The sequence below is a fragment of the Hydractinia symbiolongicarpus genome, chromosome 13 (genome assembly GCF_029227915.1).
Source record: "Hydractinia symbiolongicarpus strain clone_291-10 chromosome 13, HSymV2.1, whole genome shotgun sequence".
In the NCBI taxonomy this organism is placed as follows: domain Eukaryota; kingdom Metazoa; phylum Cnidaria; class Hydrozoa; order Anthoathecata; family Hydractiniidae; genus Hydractinia; species Hydractinia symbiolongicarpus.
The window spans coordinates 23,984,342-24,006,444 of NC_079887.1; the positions used below are offsets into that span (position 1 = coordinate 23,984,342).

The window sequence follows — 22,103 nt, forward strand, 5'->3', positions numbered from 1 at the left end:
CTGAAAACCGATGAATAATTAAAGCCCTTTTGAATCTCTATATTAATAATAGCCGTATTTTGTTTGTCTGTCCGCAAAAAACCATTGTGTTGGGGAACAAGAAGTGTGACATATTAGGACAGGCGACCTCGTTTTTTTAACGACTAGTGTATTATAATATAGACTAGTCGTTAACGACATGTTGACGACTAGTCTATATTATAATACACAACTTTGGATAAATTGTAACTTTGAGTAGTGGTTGGATAATCCCCGTAAGTTTTTTTTATGACTAACGACTGGTTTTAATAAATATTGCCTGGGTCGCAAAATATTCCTTCATTGATGAGAAAACACTTTAAAGGAAATTTCATTTATGTTGCTAAACGTTTGTCTGCTTAAAATTTTGTCAGACTTATTTTTCGCCACTGGTGCTATGTTACATAGCGTTCTTACATTTTATTGTCTATTCTCAGCAAATTTTTGCACTTAACAACCATATTACACTCATTTACGAAACTCTTTTTTTTTATTAGATTCTTTAGACATCTGTGAAAATTTTAATATAACAAATTATATTTGCCATGTTTTAGTATGAATTTTTTTTATTTTTGTTGTGACTTTGAGAGAAGTGTGAAAAAATAATATCATATAAAAGACCAAGAAATAAAATATATTAAATTTATTTTTTTATGTATCAGAGATAGAAGCAAGGGAAGGAAAAATCCGAAATTAATAACAAAAAGAATCTAGCTTCTCTGGTTAAAAAGGTTAGCTTACTTTTTAAATTACATATTTTTTCTCTGTTCGAGATATAAGATTAATTATTTTACGTTTTCTGTTGATCACAAAAAGGTGTAGGATAAGGCACAGGTTCGCCAAAAGCGGAAAAATGTATGATTTGCTCAATAATAAGATTTGATAACAGTTTGGCAGCTAAGGAAAATTAAAAACACCTAAATAAAAAAAAATAGAAACTACGAAAGCCAGACGGCAGGGGGTAAAATTCTTCTATACTCGGACGAAATAGCTAGAACACACTTATTTTCATTTATATCTATCTCTGAAATGGAAAATTTCAAGTCAACACAAAATATCATTACTCTGGCTTTGGTGAATATAAGAAACCATAGTTTTGTTGTCTCAATTTTAAGTGAAGTTTGAATGCAGAAAGTTTGTGCTGCTGATACGGTTGATGGAGGTCTGACAGACCCTTTATAAAAACCTGATAGGGGGACAAATACGAAAAAGTCTCTGTTGGACGTGTAATATACGTGTAAATATGGTGTACACGTGTATCCTAAAAATTTGTGTTTTGTTGATTTAATTAAAAGGGAATACAACGTTTTCAAGTTTTCAAATGTTTGATAAGATTTCAAATGTTTGATAACGTGCATTTTTAAAAGCCTTTTCGGTGGAAAAAAACTTCACAATAAATGTTGCTGCGGTTGATCTTTGTTGAAGAAGAAATAAAGAAGAATATAAGATGAGATTTCTTTTTTTATTTTTCTTAAAAAACAATAACAGCTTGTGATATAACTTGTCGTAAGATAATTAAGATCGACGTTATTGTAGTCGTATTCTTTGCATATCTTTTCTTTCGACGTTATATTATAACGTTTATTGAAAATGTACGTGAATATAGCTGTAAAATAGGCTGACGGGTAGGTATCCCAAATTCGATTATAAATGGCTTCTTAAACTTGTTTCTTTTAAATTTATTCATGTTATGAGTTGTTGAACCAGCCTCTTGTAACGGGTTTTAATGCAAGGTCACCAATTTCTTGATTGTTTACTCATTACAGTAAATGTCTTTGTAGTAGCTAGCTTAATTGTATAGGCGCATAAACAAAATAACCATGTATTCTTAAAACGGACAAGAAAATACAATGTAAAGTGTCATATTTAATAGTGTTAGCCACCAGTTAATTATACCTGACTATTCTACATGTGACGTATTTATACTAATGATTGATTTTAGTATGTCCAATTCCACTGAAAAACTATGCAGTTGTAATGATGAGCGCATTAAGCAGATTGTTGCCGACGCCCTCAACAGCAGTGAAGCAGGGGATGCCACCTGGATTTTGACAAGTGCTTTTATTATTTTTACTATGCAAAGTGGATTTGGACTACTTGAAGCTGGTAAGAAACTGTTGATTTAGATCCTGTAGGGATATTAGATTACGAAATCTATCAGAATTCTATTCACAGAGACAGTAAGTGTTACAAACTGCAACACTGAATTTACAATTAAACAAAAATATAGAGTTGACCTTTTACCTTACAGGATTTATATTTTAAATTGTCCGTGCACTGTATTTACTAAATTGACTTTTTATTTTAAAGTAGTTGGTGGCCCGTGGACAAATCCACGGGTTCGCCGCATTTATTTACAGCATTTTGTTTTTCTCGCTACTGTGGTACCATTTTGCGTTGAGAAAAACATATAAAACAAAAATGTCACTGGAAACCGGGAGTTTTGAAGTGCGTGGGTTCGAATTTCACTCTTTCCGAAAATTTAGTGCAGATTTAGGAAGAAGTAAACATATCGATGTTTTCAGAGACAAAAACGGAATTACCAATGTCAACACCACATAGCTTTTAAAAAGGGCGTAGCAACACTGCTAAGATTGTTTCATATTTGCTTGTCGGCATGTCAGAGCCGCAACAAACTTGCTGATTGGCTATTTTTAAAAATCGGTCGACGCGTTGGCGTTGTGAAAAACAAAGGTGGTAAAAATCGGGTTCTGTGGGGATTTGAAATCCGCGGGATCGTTGGCTTTGGAAAATCGATTTCGTGTTTCCGTAATAGGACGCATCACTTGCGGACAGGCAGACCAAATACGACTATTATTATAGAGAAGTTACTTGAAGTAACCCGTTTTAAAATAAATATAATGAAAACCTCTTTTGCCACGTACGAATGCACGAATTTTGACGTAGAAAAATCCATTAGCTGCAATATAACACAAATCGTTTTTACCATGGTCTAGAAGAAGCTAGTGTATTCACTTTTTGCACCTCAAAGCAATAGTAAATACTGCCGGAAATACTGCCGGTGGTGACATTTTAATCAACGCTATTTGAACTAGACAATCATCAAACAAACTTTAGGATGACTGCCTGCAACAAAAGAATACATATGAAAGAAGAATTTTGTTTAAAAGATGTAGACATTCGGATGTTTTTTATTGAAATTTTTATTGCATTTTCCTCGATCTTCAAGGAGGACTACCTTCTGGAAGAATTGAATTTTTGTCATGCTTAAAGTTATAAACCACCAGTATATATACAACCAGCAGAAATTGGGTAAGGGTAAATTGTATTTCTTTTTAGGCTCATGTTCGATTAAAAACGAAAGCAATATCATGATGAAAAACGCCATTGATGTCTTGTTTGGTGCGTTGGGTTATTGGCTTTGTGGTTTTGGGTTAAGTTTTGGTCAAAGCGAATATACCAATGCATTTACAGGAATTGGAGCTTTTCTTACAGACTCTACTGATCAAGACATGGGGCATTTATTTGCCAAATATTTCTTCCAACTTTCCTTCGCCACAACAGCGACAACCATAGTGTCTGGTGCAATGGCTGAAAGAACTAACCTAAAAGCGTACATGTTGTTTTCATTCCTAAATATGTTTTCGTATGTTTTTCCGGCACATTGGATATGGGATGACAAAGGGTTTCTACACGCACTAGGAGCGCAAGATGTTGCAGGTTGTGGACCTGTCCACCTTATTGGTGGAACTGCTGCTTTTGTGGCTACGCTGGTGTTGAAGCCAAGGTAAAAGTATATATTCTATTTAAAATCATCAGATATTGTTTTCAAAAGAAACTTGTAAGATAATTCAGAAAATGATGTTTATTAACAGATATCATCGATTCGATGAGAAAGAGGCACAAGATTACGAGCATTCATCTCCTATGAATATAATTCTTGGACTGTTCATGTTATGGTGGGGCTGGTTGGGATTTAATTGTGGCTCCACATTTGGTGTGAGTGGAGGTAATAACACGTGTTTTGGCAAACTTTTTACCATTGGAGATAGAAACTAGGAGATTATAGGTTTAGTTACTTGCTGTTCTGAAACAAACAAATTGTTTTGTGAAAATATTTTTTTGTACAGGAAAATGGAAGCTTGCATCCAGAGCCGCTGTAGTCACAGTTAATGGTTCAGTCGGAGGCGGTTTGTTTGTTATATTTTACTGCTACATTCTGACAAACAAATTTAACCGTAAACTCGATGTTGGAATTTTTGCAACCGGTATCTTAGCAGGATTGGTGAGCATAACTGGGATTTGTGCAATTTGTAGACCCTGGGAGGCACTCCTAATTGGATTCATTGGAGGTGCAATAGCGTGTTATGGTATGTCTCAAGTTAACTGCCTTCTCATATTTAGAATGTCACTTATTGTTGTTTTTCTCTTCCTATCAAGAGATAGGACGGGGATCATGAGTCAATAGGACAGGGATGGTGTGTCAATATGATGGGGTCGTGAGTCAATAGGACAGGGATTGTGATTTAAAGTAAATTTGTTACAGCAACTTCAACACGCGTTTTCTTCTCTTCAGGTTGCACTTTACTTGAGTACCTTAAGATTGATGATCCAGTTTCATGCGTTCCTGTTCATGGATTTGCTGCTATATGGGGACTGATTAGTGTGGGTTTCTTCGCAGAAAAAGATATCTTTGACAATCTGAACGAGAGCGAGGGTTTATTCAAAGGTGGTGGACCTAATCTTTTGGGATACCAACTACTTTCTATTGTGTGCTACTGCACATGGGCAGCAATCACTACGTTTGTTGAGGTAAGTAAGGGGACTTATTTTTAACAGATAGTGCATCAAGGTTGATACTTCTTATTCCTTAATAAAAAGTAAATTGTAAGCTTCGTTTGAAGCACCAATTAAATTATAGCTTTTAAGTTAACAACTAGAAGAAGATTAAAAATTGAAAGACGATAGCCTAATTAGGGAATCTTCTTAAATTTTAAAAATTGTCCCGTAGTGGAACCTGTAAAATTGGAAATTGCCTACAAACATGATTCAAGGATAATGCGAAGACAGCTAACTGTTCCTTTTGTGCATTCTCAAAAAATTTAACATAGTGAAGACGATCATTTGCTGAAAGAGATATTAAAAACTGAGTTACATTTCTAGAATAATTACCATGCGCAATAAGAAAATGTTATTTTTAAATACCTTGATAAGTGAACATTAGCACGTTGTAGTAAAGGGTCTTTTAGCATGTAATTATTTTAGTTAAGCCTGTGGATAGAACAGTAATAGAGATATTAAGATTTAAAGCTTTTTTCACACATACAGAAAATAAAATATATTTCGCATGGTACATCCTTATCTAAGACATAACATTGTAGACTCTTATCGCTTTTCCCTACAACAAATTTAATTTTTAGATAAACATTCATAAGTTGTTCAATAGATATAGAGCAAAATTGACTCACTTGAAAATAAAGTATTTTGAGTAAATATTGTACTAATATTAGTCGTGGTTTAAGTTATTAAGTTATTCAGAGAAAATTATTCATGACCTAATCACTTTTTATTGGATTCTTCCCGGTAAGGCTAGATTGACAACCAGGCTATATAAATAAGACCATGGTTCCAATGGTTTTCTCTGATAAAGGTTCTATAGGTTCTTACGATATGAAGACTTGCAAAACTTTTACCATCTTTCTAGAATCTAATTAATTACCCAACCATTTTAACGTTTATCTTCTGTAATAGTTAGTGAGCGAATTAGTATATTGAGTCCATTCTTTAGCTTTCCTCTCAGACAAGCTCTGCCCTTTTAATAAAAACTTAGAATAAACGTTCACCTTGATAATTCAGATAATTGACAGGTGCAACAAATCCGTTATACGTTGTTCCTATTTCTTCCAAATTATTCTAGTTAAGGATAAGTTAACCCCCTTTTCACACACACATACACACTTAGTATATGTAAGGCATCTCCAAATCACAAAAAAATATGTGGCCTAAAAGATATATAAATTTCCTATAGAATGGTGTGTGTTTTATTTAATGTGTATACGAAATTTCCAAATAGGAGAAAAAAGATTTTAACTGAAAAATGCGCCCTCGACTTTCGGCTTTGATATCTCCCCTCACCAAAACTTTTTCTAAAGGAAGATGTTGCAAAAACAGAAGGGTATAACGTTAAATTTTGATTTAATTTCTAAGGTGGGAGAAAATATCCAAAAAAACACTGCTATTACTCAGTCTATCATAGTCCCCAATATCCATCATAGTAAACTATTAATTTGCATTTACAACTGCCATTAAAACAATGCTGTGGAATTTCATGTTATTGAAAAGCATTTGGCCTCCTCATGGTGGACAATGGACAATCACATGTTTACCATCCAACGCTCTCTAGCATTTTGGAAAGTTCCATTTTTCCTCAAAAAGCTTACTTATTACTTTTTCACTCATCTGACGTATTTTGGACTTTGATAAATTCCTTATTGTGTAAAATGTTCCACAGATAGTTGCATGTTTCCTTAATAATGCGGCCGACGGTTGTCGACTCATCCTATAATTTGTTGATATTGCTTTAAACGAGTGTCCTGTTGCAAGATATCTTAATTTAATTGCAAGCCTTTCATTAGGCTTTATTGGCTCTTGTTTTAAAGATTCCTTTTGAATAAAATGAGAAATTATTAATCGTAACAGTTCATTACATTTCATGGCAGACATTCGAAACATTTGAAATATTATTTCTGCATTGAGTAACTTTGCTTGCAGCACCAAAAGAATGAAACTTTCCTTTCTGTTGACTTGCAAACCCAAAAACAATGCTTCCTTGGTCTATTCTTTCGCACAAAATAATTAAACTCGTCCAATTCGAGGTCGTAAATTTAAGATTTGGTAATTTCTTTTTTTGTGTGTTCCTCGCGTCGCCATCTTTTGAATTGTTTTTATTTCTTTGAGCCCGACGCAAAGTGTAGATTAGAGAATAAAGAAACCGCGGCAAATTTTGTTCTTTACCTTGTGATTGTTGTGATTGCGCGCGTGTCTGGAGGTCGTCCCTTAAGCAGCAGGAAATATTCCTTGCAAATGAATTCAAATACATCAGCGCATACTTTGGGTTTTTTTATTTTTACATATTGAGTTATTCTCAGTAAGTGTCACAGGGAAAAATATTTTCTAAAACCAAATTTCGCGTGTCCTATGGTCCCACGAACCGTTTATTTATTCCTTTCCGCGCTGTCTTTAAAAGAAATTTGCCTGAAATTATTTTGAATATTATTCCGACAAAATCTAATTAGAGATAGTATGCCTAAAATTGTGTAAGTAATCTATTGCAAAAGCGGACGGAAGTTCGTTCCATGAGCAATTACTATAAGTTACAAACATGCGCATAATTCCGGACTTAATATGTTGCAAAAGAGGGCCGAATTTTGAATTTTGTGCCACAAGCAATTGGCCGTTTTCTACATTTCCACCAAAACCAGGTAATCTCAACCTGGTGATAAAATCTTTAACCTAAAAATATCCAATGCAATATAACTTTATCGACTTTGCTCCGCCGCGCGAATCTCCAAAGGCTAACAACTCGTTTTCGATAAGAGACAAACGCAATATGGTCAACAATAGATATTATATTATTTCTTTATGTTTGCTATCCATCAAGCACGATTCCCACTGTGGTTTAAGTGTTTTAAGTATGTTTAGATAAGATTTTAAAGTTAAAGCATAATGGAAACGTCTTCGCGTTTTAAAATTTTCGGCATAAAACCTTAAACCGCAGATACAATAAAATGTTAGATCAAAAAATTTTGATATTGTGGTTTGAAGTTCAAGGGCGCCGACAAACGCTCAAGGAGTTTTCAACGATTTTAGGGCACATATTGCGCATTTTCACGTTAAGACAAAAAAGAGTTTGTTACAGGAAGAGAATCCTAGCGAACTTATTCGCCAATATCCAGTGATTTTTTGATAAATTACACAAAGGCTACCAAGAGATAAACGCGACATGTTTTTGCTTTTAAAACACAATGGGAATGCTCAGGGTTTATTATAATTTTTAAAACACATTTAAAACCTTTTAGGTTTTAAATTTAAATCCAAGTTAAACCATAGTGGGATCCAAGTTTTATAGTCTTTGTAAATATATAGTTAGCAATTTTTTAAATGATTAACTTCGACTCGTATTTTTAGCTGTATATCGCAGACAAAGTGTTTGGGCTCAGAATATCATTGGAGCAGGAGCTCATTGGATCTGATTTTTCAGAGCATGGAATATCTGTGATTGCTAAAGAGTCATCTGAAGTGGACAAAAATGGCGACCACAGCTACGAAACAACAACCAATGTACAGCATTCTATCAAAGCTCTTAAGAAGAATATGCTGCTGCGGAGCTGCTCCAATGCGTTTTCTAGGCGAAATCAACTTGTCAAAAAAGAAAACGTTAGAATTTACCCGGAAGAACAACAGGAAAATGAGAAACCTACCTTTTCAATCCATAATAAATACAAAGAGAAAAACTACTGGAAGGCAGGTGTTGTAAACTTTGGATATATGACTATTGCTGACGGAAGAAAAGAGAATCAAAATTGCCCCGAAAACTATATTTCGAACCATACACCTGTTTCAAAAAACAACGACGATGTGATCCCATTCGCTAATTCTGAAAACACAACAATGGAGTCTTAACGAAGTAACATCTCAATCTAAAGGCATAAATAACTTAATTGTTTATTAATTAAATAATTTTAAAACTTAACTTGTGTAATCCGTGTTATAACAAAGGAGATGCACTAAATGTTAGACGAATCGGAAGCTGTTATAAATTTTTTGTAAAAACACACTTATGATAAACAAACAAACGTAACTTAATTACGCCGGAGGATGCAAATGTTTTGCAATGTCGATAAAGTTCTTTAGTATTTTAAACTTTTGCAGTTTATTTTGTCTTCCGTCTATTTGACGTCAATTTTACCTCATGTACATTCTACTTACACGCATGGACAATAAACGTCTTTCAAAAAGAATACCTAAATTCTAACCAGGCTGGAGATTCCTATTTTTTATTGTTTTAGACAATATATCTATTGTTTCTAACCTGAAATCTCATTTTCATATTCTTATAAAAAAAGCCTGTAACTCGCTATCTCTCCTTGTGTGATGTACCAAGAATCGATTTTTTTAAGTGAAAAAATAACTAAAACAAAATCATCAACATAAAAGTTTTCACGAGTTAATTAAAAATCCACATGCAAATCGTCTTCAACAAAAAGAGCAAATTTTTTTGTCTTAAATAATAGATCATAAACACCTGTTGTGTTGTGTCCATTCATAAGAATAAATTGAGATTTAATTGTTTTAAACTTATCACATGGACAGCAGTGAAGAACTACTGGGTATTCTTGCTTAAACTTTAATAGCAAATATTAAATTTTAAGAGCAATCTTTTAGGAAGTCCGGCGTCAGAATTTCGTTGGAAAGCAAGAAAAAATAAGAACAACCTGGAGCTCAGACCATTAGTTTCAAAAGTAAACCAACTAGCGTCTAATTTTTTTTCATAAAATAAATTGGCATCAACAAGAACATGAAGTATGATCTTTTTGTTGCCCTTGTGCGCTCTCGCAAATGTACAGAATTTTCGAAGTGTGGCGGCGTTAAAAACGATCGTAAGCTATTTGTGCTATATCAGGAAATGCAGCTAAATTAAATGAAGCCTTAATGTTACGAAGGCTTACTCTTAAGAACGAATGAAAAAAGCGCTATCGATAAAACAGTCGGCCTCAGAATGGATCTTACTGATTCTTATAAGAAAAGCGTGTACCCAGGGCTATTTCTTTGTAAAAAGAAGAAATTTTCTAAAACAATCTGCAAGAGATTTCTATTACAATAAACTTAAATATTTTTTTCCCATGTGTTTTCGTTCTCCATGTCTACTATAATAGCTATGCAATTGAAAAACGGATCTGTTTATGTCGGCATTTCCTATCGCAAAAAATATGCGACAGAGTTTTACGATAAGCAGGTACATTTGATTTTAAAAGTGATAATTGCGATGATTATTTGCGACAGCTTAAGTAAGCATTAATGCTACAGACTAGCTGTATACCCACTCACACATAACATACCGGGGATTAGCAAAATAGGAAAACAAAAGCTCAACGGATTTAATTAAATAGTATAACATGTTAGGATGAAAATCTAGTTCAAGTATGATTTCTTTTACTTTCAATCTTTTAATAGATAGTGCCATGTTTATTTTATCGCGCCAGACTTTTCTCGCGATTAATTTTTTTACTATAGAAATGAATTTTAAACATATCAAATGTTTTAATTTTAACGCATCTACATGCTTTTATAAGAACGTTTAAATCCCAGCTGAGGCTGGATGCGATAATTTTTTAGTTTCTTCGTCCCTCCTATGTTCTTATTTTCATTTTTTCAAAACAATACGGAAGAAGATGGTCGAACTTACAGATGTCGATAACAAACTCCTCAAAAATCCTAAACTTAAATGTGTTTATCTACGAGAGAACTCAGAGAGACTACGTTCTTAAAGTTCTTATTTTTTGGAAAAATCTCAACCTCGACGTTTTTATAAACTAGTTTCTAAAAAAATCAGTGAATTACATTTCTATCAACAAATAAGGAAAACTAATTACTACTACCATCAACAATAAAATGTCCATTTTTTTGTTATATAAATTTCATTGTTGTAGAGGTTTTACTAATGTAAACAAAATTTGGTGCATGATCTTTCCAGCTTATACGCTGATCGGCAATAATTCGTAAACATTTTCCCTTTTGGCAAATACTCAATCAATATTTTGTGGCAATAGATCAACAATATTTCAATTCCTTTATGGAGATGAAGATTGTGTGTTCTATGATTAGCTGAGGAATCAGAGAACAAAATCAGAAGCAACTTCAATAATATATTTCTCGCTAAAATAACAATCATTTTATTTAATTCAATGATTATACAATCATATATAAAATTATTCAAATGTAATTAAAAAGAGTATACACTAGAATAACCTAATTAAAAGTGTAAACGTGAGACTTTTCTTGCCATAGAGCGGTACTGCCACAACTAAGCTTATAATAATAAACCAGGTTTTTTATTTTAATACCTGCCTTTACTGTGATATCTACATACATATACATATATTTTGCATCATCACTTTTATAACCTCGTTCTGAAAGTGGAAAATATGTGAGTTTACGCTCGAATGAGCTCATACGTAACGACGTTTTTACTATATCAGGGAACCCTTTAAATTGTTTTACGTAAAATTAGGACGAATATTAAACTACTCTGGTGATTTTAAAGTTGGAAAAAGTAAAAAATAAAAAAATTCCAAGTAAAGACCGAACTAATTTTACTTCCATGGTGTAAAAGAATTTAAATAATGTAAATAAAAATCTAACATTAGGACATCTTTGATTGATCTATGTCATATCTATCAATATATTCTATATCATATGTTCCACTTTTTCTCAACGCACTTCAAATGAGTTGTACCTCAACAACTTCATTAGCATTTTAACCTTCATTCTATTTAGCTTCGATCCGAAATGAGTACCGTCAAAACTATACACATCCTTTGTCATCGGAAAATAGTCAAACACGGAAATACCGTATTTAGCTAGCTTTTCTGACAATATCACATTGTAATCAAATGCCTTTCTTGAACTTTGAGGTCTAGCGTAAGCAGCGAGTTTTAGTGGTCCATTAGTGTGTCCTCCCAACCAAAGGAATGAAGGCTTTTTGGTTTTGTTGAGCTTTAATTGTTCAATTAGCGGCTTCAAAAAGAGTTTCCACCCTCTGTCAGCCCAGAAACCTTCATGTATACCAACGTACATCAAAAACAATGGACGTTCTTCGGCTAAACGTTCCTCAAACATTTCTAAAACAGCTGGTAATTGTTTAAAGAGATGAGTAGCGAAGAAACTAGCCTTTATCTTATTTTTAGCATGTCTGCAATACCTAGGATGGTTAACTATATCTTTCCATTCAAGTGCTAATTTAAGGCGACAGCCCGTTTCTGAGAACTGCATTTCATCTCTGCAAGGACTGAGGACGTCACTTGAAAGGTTGTAGTTCAAAGCACCATATGCGGCATCATCAGTCACATGTATCATAAAAGCTTCAAAGAAATGTCGCACAAGAGAATCCCCAATGAATGTAATTGATGAGTATCTCTTTGATAGGAAATCACATGTCGACAATGATGTGTAATCTTCTAAAGGGCAGTAGGTTTCTTTCCATTCCATTAATTCTGGCATGATAATATTTGAATAATCTGTACAATCAGGTAGACATTTACAGTATTCTGGGCCGTGTCCACATTCATGCTTTTGCTGGTTACAACATGGGTTCGACGAATTTGCTGCACATTGACCTGGATACCTAAAAACAAACGGAAATGCTTGCATTATCTTCTTCATACAAAAAATTACATCTCGATAGGTGACTCCGTCACAATCTCCTAAGTAAGAAATTGAAGCAAATTATATTGTTTTCACTTTACTAACATCATTAGGTAGTCTATGCTAAGAGTCTACTGTATGCAGCGAAATTCCCAGTAGCAAATAACATATGGAAAATCAATATTGAGTGTTGCAGCTGCTATCATACATTGCACATAAGCTTGTACAAGAACTTGAAGTGATTTTTTATAGATTATTCGAAAAAAATGGTGCAAAATACACAGTACCCATGCTGACAGACACAACAATTTATCAGATGAGTGGTAAGAGACTTTTGTTTCCATTGTTATTTATTTAAGATTGAACCAATCGAGTTGTCGTAAGATATCATGTAAAGATCACGCTAATAATATAAGGCAAGGGGAACAATTATAAAATTGACAAGATAGATACTTTGAAATTTAAAAGAATGCCCCGGTAATTCAATAAAATACTTTTTTTTTGCCTTTTTTTTTGTAACATTAATTAAGTGTAACTTTGATAAGCAAATTTGTAGAAATGTAAGTTAAATATTAAAAAAACTAACTTTTTGACAGGATACTTCCACCCACACTTGCTATCATTACGCAGATTAATCACGTGCCTTATACCACGTTTCGACCGGACATAATCATTCATCGCATGCACTGACTTTACATAGAGTGGAGTTAAATCCTTACGCGGCACCCATTCACCTTGAATTAATTCAGTAACATTAAGAGAATTGCATTCTCTGGAACGGGAGTACAAATGAATTGTAGTATTCATTCTCCATACTTCGATGTATCGATTTCTCATATAGTATGTAATTGGAAACAGTGACAATAGCATCAGCATTGGGAAAACATATTTGATTAGGTTTGTAACTTGCATCTTTCATGTTCCGGATTTTCAGTATTTACTAAAAAAACAAATATTCAGATTACGATGAGAATTCTATGAACGAAATGATAGCTGCAAATTAAATATATTGTTATTTGTGTTGCACTAATTATCATTATAACGTATCACTAAATTGTAGCTAAGGGAGTTTATTTTATTATCGTGATCATCCAAGTTCATCTTCAAGTTTATTCTATGTTAATTTATCGCTATTTGAAAAACCGCTCTTTGTAAATTTAAATGTCCAAAAAGAGAATAATTTACAAAAAGGTGGCTAGCCACCGCAATGATGGACTCACCCTGTTAGGTATTTGAAAACAAACTAGAGGTTATACTTCTCTACAAAAAATGCTTCTAGAAGCATCCGTTTTTCAAGGAATTAAAAAAAAAAGACGCAACACATGTGAAAAGATGAACAGAACTTTAACCAAGGGTAGGTATTTTTCGACCCATATTTCTGAACCTTGATAGTAAAGAATCATTTCTATTTGACTGCTTTTATGCTACATCGCAAGAGCTCATGAGTTTTCTTGTTAGCGCATGCGCACTTACACAAAATCTTACGTATTTTCAAAACGCGCACGCGCTAATGAGAAAAACTCGTGAGCTTTTTGTGCTACAGCGGAAAATGAAGTCAAATGGAAACGAACCTTAATAGACAGTTAGGAGAATATGTTCGGATAATTGATTCGTAAGAGGAGGACGTGTTTTCAAGTGGTTAAGAGAAACTGGATAAATTGTGATTTTCAACGGAGAACATCGAGAGAAGAAGGCTATATTCCTTATTAATGGTACACAGAAGTTATTTTCCGCAAATATTAACGAAGTGAAATGGGCTAACAACGAAGATCTCGCGTCAAAATACTTATGATTTAAAACTTTCTTGAATCATTTCATGTAAACATATTTCTTATGAGAACATGGTTCAAACGTGTGATTTATGCAAAAGGCAATTTGAAAGTCTCCGAGGACTGAACATACACCGTGGCTCATGTAAAAGGAAAGAGTTAATGTACATAGACGTGTTAATGGATTGCTTAACGACTCTTATAACACAAATGATGATGAGGAAATAGAAACCACCACTGCTCTGCTAGAAGCCGACGTTTTACACATCAGACACGAAGACGTTATTCAACCATATTTACCCTTATATACACCGGAAAACCTAGCACGGGATGTTAATATAAACGGTATACCAGCAGACGTTTATGAAATTCAGCTAAATAACGCATACAACGAGATCATTAAATGGCGTAAAAATCTTTTCATGCTCCCGTCTGGAAAAGCTGGGAAGGTTTTCATACGCGAATTGTCCTATTGGCTAGACCAATTTAACAGAGACACGAAGTTAAAATCCGTTTCCATTAAAACGTTCATGGTCTTGCCTAGTCTGCTTCTTCAAAAACCCTCCAGACAAAGTAAAGCGAAAGAACACGCTGCAAAATTAGACGAACGTTTACAACTCTGGAGAGGAGGAAATAATACACTACTGTTAAAAGAGGGACGAACCATTCAGAAAAGACTTGGAAGTAGTAAAATGAGAACCGAAGCAGACGTTTCCCGAATTTTTGCAAAGCTTATGATGGAGGGAAAGGTCAGCGCAGCCATAAAATTTCTATCTGAAAATAATGACTCTGGCGTGTTACCTGCTGATGACGAGACAATAAGAGAACTTCGAGCAAAACATCCGTCTCCAGCTACTATACTACCAAATAGTTTATTACAAGGACCATTAAATCAGCTGCAAGATTCATACTACGACAACATCAACGAAGACCTCATAAGAATAGCTGCAAAGCAAACACGAGGTGCAGCAGGACCTTCAAATATGGATGCCGACCAATTTAAAAATATGTTGGTTAACAACAAGTTCAAACAGGAAGGAAAAGAGCTTCGAGAACAAATCGCAACTCTGACTCGAAAATTAGCTACCACAATTGTTGACCCTAATACAATCGATTCTCTTGTCGCATGTAATTTAATCCCGTTGAACAAAAACCCTGGTGTCAGACCCATTGGAGTTGGTGAGACGTTGCGCCGTATAATGGGCAAAGCCATCGGCTGGACTCTCAAAAAGACATACAAATAGCCGCAGGTCCACTTCAAGTCGCCACAGGTGTCGAAAGTGGCGCCGAAGCTGCTATTCATGCGATGAGAACTATTTTCGAGACTGAACAATGCGAGGCTGTCATACTGGTAGATGCGAGTAATGCGTACAACACACTAAACCGTAATGTTGCACTTCATAATGTACAATATACTTGTCCACACTTTGCCACGATACTAATTAATACCTACAGAAAGGCATCGAGACTTATTGTACAAAATGAAACTGATTTATTATCACAAGAAGGCACAACTCAGGGAGACAATCTTGCTATGTCCTTTTACGCGATCAGTACCGTTATTATACAGGATCGATTGAGATCTATCGCTTCTGTAAAGCAGGTCTGGTTGGCGGACGATGCTACAGGTGCTGGCACTGTGAACGGTTTACTCCGATGGTGGAACTTAGTGATATCTGAAGGACGCAAATACGGATACCATGTTAATGAATCGAAATCATGGTTAATAGCGAAGGACGATAGGGTACTCGAACTTGCCAAAAAAGAATTTAGTGGCTCCTCTATTAAATACACAATAGATGGAAAACGTCACTTAGGAGCTGTAATCGGTAGTGCAGATTATAAAAAGCAGTATGCAACGGAAAAAGTGGATCAGTGGTGCAATGAAATGAGAAAATTAGCTGAGATCGCAATTAGCGAACCACAAGCCGCATTTGCTGCTTATACTCATGGCGAAATGCATAAATTCAATTATTTTATGAGAACTATTCCAAATATGGAGGATTTCCTCACACCACTTGATAAAGTCATCGAGGACGAATTCCTACCTGCTTTGTTTGGAGAGACCATATCTGAAACTGATCGTAAACTGTTCAAATTACCAATTCGAGATGGCGGAATGGGCATACCTGTGTTGACTCAAAAAGCGAAAATTGATTGTAGTTCATCAGTGGCTATATCTGCACCCCTTGTTGAAGTGATTGTATCTCAAGGTAACGACATCCCTTCAAAAGAAACTGTAAGACAAGTTCGCCATGACAGAACGGAATTAGTCACAGCCTTACAGAGACAAGAACGTGAGAATGTAATCAGTGAACTTGATAATAAATTGTCAAGAGTTCTTTCTCAGAATTGCGAAAAAGGCGCATCAAGTTGGCTTACTGTCCTCCCCCTGAAAGACCAAGGATTTGATTTATCAAAGGACGAATTCCGTGATGCATTGGCTTTAAGATATAATCGCAAAGTCAAGAACTTACCATCAAAGTGTGCATGTGGACAACCATTCGATACGAATCATGCCATGAACTGCAAAAAGGGAGGATTTGTTTCTATTCGTCACGACAACGTAAGAGATTTTGAGGCAAACCTTCTTAAAATGGCATGCAATGACGTTGAAATTGAACCGAAACTACAACCGGTTGAAAATGATGAAGCCCGACTAGATACACGAGCTCGCAGTTTTTGGCGTCCGGGACAATCCGCTTATTTCGACGTTCGAATTACCAATGTCAACTCCAACTCACAAGCGAACATTCCAGTAGCAGCAATATATAGGAATCACGAGAGCGAAAAGAAGAGGAAATATAACGACCGCGTCATCAACCTTGAACATGGCTCATTCACTCCACTTGTTTTTTCCATTAATGGAGGTATGAGTCAAGAAGGTACCATATTTCACAAACATCTCGCTGAAAAGATTGCTAACAAGACGGGACAAAAGTATGAACGAATAATGTCATGGATAAGATGTAAATTAAGTTTTGTAATAATGCGTTCTGCTTTGTTGTGTCTGAGGGGTAGTCGTTCTGTGAAGGTTAACGTGGAGCCAGCTGATGACTTCAGCTTCGCATGTGACAAAGCCAGGCTTTGACATTCTGTTTTAGTTATTATATTGTTTTTTATATTGTTTGTTGTTTCAATATCTATTTTTGTTGTTTGTTTGTTCTAATCGCTGGCACACATTAGGCATCAAGTCCCCAACAGTCCTCTCTTTTTCGTTCTCGCAGCTATCTCCTTCTCGAATCTTTTTAGTCTACATCATCTTCACGAAATATTTTTAACTCGTTTTTATATAATATAAAAAAGCTTATAGTGCTAAAAATAAAAAGAATATATGAATATATAAATATATATATATAAAACGTTCTGAAATGTTTTCCACATAAAATCTGTTAGCTGTTTGCAATTTATTTTCCAAACTGTAAGTTCCACCTCATGCATATACTTCAACTTTTTATTTTTTATTTTATTTCTATGAATACTAATGTTGAATTATTTATTCTTATTATATACATTTTAATAATATATATAATTATTACATACCCGTAAGCAAAAACAGCCATTGAATAAATGATCGTATTCCACCCGTATTATTCAATGCTTGTGACGTAACAATAGTTTTGACAAAACATTCGTAAACGCATGTTTTGATTTTATCCTTTCCGCCTCATTAATTTTTATCGTAATTAACTGTGATTGGTTGTTTCTTAGTGGTCCGTTTTCTGATTGGTCGATTTCCAAACACGTGAAATGGCGGGAACTTTTTTGTCGAGAAAATTCTTTTTACAAAAACATCAAAACTTTCAACATTCAAAAAAAAAGAAATGAACTTTTTGTCTCTTTGTACCGTGTCGATTTCAACAACATTTCGAAAACATGTCGATTTCACAAAAAAATGTTTCGATCTACACTATAAAATGAAACGAAAACAAAACAAACACAAAACAAAATAAGTAATATTAATTATAACAATCTCTTTTGGGTATATAATAAAACATATATACAATAGGTAAACATAGGTTATTGGATTTATTAACCCTCGGTGATATTATATTCAACTCCGCTGCGCGTCGTTGAATATAAATCACCTCGGGTTAATAAATCTCAATAACCTATGTTTACCTATTGTATATCTACTTAATATAACATAATGTTAGGAGAATATTGGTATAGAAATAGAATACCAATTAATATTATATAAAGTAATAAGAAATAATACAAATAAGGAATAGTGGAATGGAGGTAAAAAACTTATCTACCAACCTGAGCTTTAGCTACCACCATATCTTCGTGTACATTAACGCATTGTGTTTTACCTTTTCGATTGTCACCTCGGCTAAGTCAACCTATCCGTTTCAGAACAAATGGGTTAAAGACTTTATACAAAATATTTTATACCCAGTATTTCTTTTACCGTTCGTCGTAAACACATGTCTCTATACATTTCCTTAATCAGCGTTTCAAGGCCCATTGTTCTTTTACTTAAGTGGAATTATCCACAGGCTTATAATTAAATATTTTTTGTTACTGCTGATAACAAGTAAAAGAAAGGTATTGAATGCAATTCTACTTATCAAAGAGAGATTCTTAATTAGGTTTTAAAATTAGCTGACGCGATGTGTTTTATTCTTAGTAACAACTTTCTCCTGTTTTACGGACCTCTTCAAAACTGCAAAACATGATCGTATCGTGTCGTATTTAGTAACAATTCTATATACTTTCTAACAATTTCACAGTTGACAATAAGTTAATGTTTTTCAATTATCTCACCTACACGGTATGTTCATAATCAAGTTTATTCGAATATAACTCATTGTTTTTTAGAGAACACAGATTTTTACAAGATAAATCGAGCCATGTGTTAAGATTTAATGCTTTGTAAATCCAAAAGGTCAATAATGATAGTAAATACTTGTTTCCACTGGACTTTTCTGCTATAGCACAAAAATCTCATAATTTTTTTTACTAGCGCATGCGCACTTAGACAAAATCTCAAGATTTTTCAAAGCGTGCACGCGCTAACCAGGAAACTCGTGAGCTATAGCGGAAAATGAAGTCAAATGGAAACGAACCTTATTAGACAGTAAGGAGAATATTAGTATAGAAATAGAATAACAATAAATATAATAAATAAAGTATTAAAAAAAGAATACAAATAAAGAATGGTGGAATTAAAAAAAGAAAGATTAGAGATGAAAAGTTTTTCTACCTACCTGAGCTTTAGTTACCATATCTTCGTGTACTGTTTAAATTATCACGTAAAATTATCGTAAAATTATCATACAAGATTATCCACTAAGCACGTCCCCTAGAACTTTGAAGCGTTAATATTTTACGATTTTTAAATTTTGTTTTTGATAATACGATGGAGGTATAGAATAACAGGAGATAAAACTCACAAATCGCTCATTTAAATTCTATTAAAAGCGGTGTTCTTTAAAGCTATGCAAGATGCAAAGTTCACTGAATGTACACAAATTTGTGGCATACTTGCATTTGTTTACGTTTTTTCAAAGCCATTAAAATAAATATTCCCTGAAGGTTGAGGTCTAAGTGGCTTCTGAATTTTATTAGCCAATCATTAAAAGTGAACATTGAAAGGACGAAGAAACTTCTGTATTCTTGAAAGAAGGTGGAAAAACATCGAAAATACGTGTTGCAAAAACTGGTTTACACGCGCCAAATACATGCGCCATTGTAACGCCGTTAAAAACCTGACAAGGTTTAAGAAAACGCCAACTCAAACATACATTTTTTTTAAACATAAATCGCTTTAATCACAATTTATGTCGCTTTCTTTGAAGATTGCTGAATGTAAGCTCACTCAAAAGAAGACCTGCAAACCTGACACCATCACTTTCAAACTAAAATTGCCTCCGCAGCATGTTTTCGTTCTGGCGCGATCAATTTATTTGGTCAATAATCATAGTAAAGGCTCAAGAATGGAGATATAAAAGCTTATCTACCAACCTAAGCTTCAGTTACCATATCTTTGTAGACTGCTTCTACAAATCTAAACTCTCTTAAATAACTGTTATTTTCTACATTCCCAATGGTTATTAAGCGTCAACAATCACTCTATCTGTTCGCGATAAACAATAACATTGTTTAAACGTGATTAAACACCAACGTTACAAACTTTAGAAGTTAGATTCGATCTCTATTCTTGTTTAAATTTTCAAATAAATGGATACAACCTTCACAGATAATTTTAAAACAATATACACTGGAGTAAACAATAGCGGTTAAAAAATATACAACTTTAGGTATCGATAAAAATGCAAAAATTAGTTTCAAGAATGGGTCAAAAATCAGAAAAATATCAAAAAAGATCACTGGATTTGATAATATAACCAACGGACGTGTTCTTGAAGGCTTGAAAATTTATAATCTGTAGTTGTTGTTTTATGGACTGAGGTTTTATTTGTCAAACCTTACTTTGGATTTATTGATTTACTGCTACAAGTTTTTCATTTATTGGTGATTGAATCTGATATTTTTACTTCGATTGAGAAAATTTGGCTTTATAACAAATTTTAATTTTATTTTAAATTAAATCATCACACACGTCTCTTATAATCGTGCAAGTAGAAACCACCTTCAGATATGTTCCTAAAAATACTGTTTCTGTCATTGATGTTAATTACCGATCTCGATTTAATTACATCATTATCACACCATCGGTGCAATGGGAATACACAAACTAGAGACGTATGTTTTTACTACAAAAGGATAAAGCCTGTAAAAACACGAACAACTTATTATCATAATTCTATAGCTTCTTTTAACATCGTATTGAGTGGTGATATCGAAATTAATTCAAAAAAGGGTTGGAACAAATCGTAAACGTTTTAAATGCAAATCGTGTTTGAGCTTAACCAACTTGTCGTGTACTACAACACAAAAAACCAATATAAATTTTACAATTCAAGATCCATTTATTCATGGACCTGTACGCATTGTACTCTCAGCACTTTACCTTTTTTTCATTCAAGAGATATTAACTTGGATGAAATAAATATAATTTTAAATCAGCCAAGAAATGATAGTCATATTAATTTGTTACAAAGACACCGAATATCGGTGTCATATTTGTGACGGGTGATATGAACATTGATCTTCTTGGTAATGATAAAGAATCCTCTAAACGATATAAATATATTTTGTCATCATATAACTTATTTCAACTTATAAAAAAACCGACGAAGTTAAAAACGCTCATTAACCATATAATACCGAACATGCCAAATAAAGTTATTCGTACAGATATTCTGGCAACCTATGAAATCAGTGATCATGATTCATTATGTACTTACAAATATTAAAAAAGAACGATTCGAACTTCGATACAAGTTTATACGTGACGAACAAAAATGTAATATGGAAGACTTCAAATTGGATTTTTCACATCTTCCCCTAAATTTGGTCTTGATGACCCAAAAAATAAACTGAATATTCTTAACCATCTTGTTCAGACTTGTATTGAGCGCCATCCACACTCAAGCGTGTTAAGCTTACCTGAGCTATGGCACCGTGGATGAAAGATCCTGTTATTATCGAGACTGGGAATGAACTGAACCATCTTCGGAAACTATCTCGAGATTCAAATGATCAATCTTGGCGCAAACTATATCAAGATTTATTAAATTTTACAAGAAGAAAATCAAAGAGATTAAAAACTCGTTCCTGAAGAAATCACTTTCCTAAAAAAAACCAAAAAGGTTTGGGATACCGTTAATCGATTTCTAACAAACCAACAAAAACGAATACGACACCACCCTTCAGATATGAATGATTACTTTGTTAATTTAGCATCTGATCTCACATTAAAAGAAAATAAACAATGTGATTTTAAATCTATTCTGCAAAATCTTCCCGATCAAGGTAGAAATAACGAATTACAAATCAACCATACAACGTACGAAGAAATTA

At 33.9% G+C, this 22,103-nt stretch overlaps 2 protein-coding genes across 5 annotated transcripts; one reads left to right on the plus strand and one right to left on the minus strand.

Annotated features, from left to right (window-relative positions):
- The first annotated feature begins 356 nt into the window (after positions 1–356).
- LOC130624147 (putative ammonium transporter 3) lies at positions 357–8,731 on the plus strand. 2 transcript variants are annotated; one of them, XM_057439715.1, is made up of 7 exons: positions 357–749; positions 1,961–2,124; positions 3,319–3,766; positions 3,855–3,988; positions 4,110–4,349; positions 4,556–4,791; positions 8,167–8,731. In XM_057439715.1, the coding sequence occupies exons 2-7, from the start codon at positions 1,962–1,964 to the stop codon at positions 8,659–8,661; spliced, it is 1,716 nt and encodes a 571-aa protein (XP_057295698.1). In that variant the 5' UTR covers positions 357–749; position 1,961; the 3' UTR covers positions 8,662–8,731. The 2 variants fall into 2 exon arrangements, with proteins under 2 accessions (XP_057295698.1, XP_057295697.1); XM_057439714.1 differs by lacking the exon at positions 357–749 and having other exon boundaries at positions 1,644–2,124.
- Positions 8,732–10,887: 2,156 nt separating this feature from the next.
- On the minus strand, positions 10,888–19,528 carry LOC130623721 (uncharacterized). Of its 3 annotated transcripts, XM_057439233.1 has the most exons (4): positions 19,385–19,528; positions 18,435–18,517; positions 12,989–13,342; positions 10,888–12,382 (listed from the first exon to the last, which is right to left on the minus strand). In XM_057439233.1, the coding sequence occupies exons 3-4, from the start codon at positions 13,312–13,314 to the stop codon at positions 11,470–11,472; spliced, it is 1,239 nt and encodes a 412-aa protein (XP_057295216.1). In that variant the 5' UTR covers positions 13,315–13,342; positions 18,435–18,517; positions 19,385–19,528; the 3' UTR covers positions 10,888–11,469. The 3 variants fall into 3 exon arrangements, with proteins under 3 accessions (XP_057295216.1, XP_057295217.1, XP_057295215.1); XM_057439234.1 differs by lacking the exon at positions 18,435–18,517 and having other exon boundaries at positions 19,385–19,512; XM_057439232.1 differs by lacking the exon at positions 19,385–19,528 and having other exon boundaries at positions 18,435–18,596.
- Between the last annotated feature and the right edge of the window lie 2,575 nt (positions 19,529–22,103).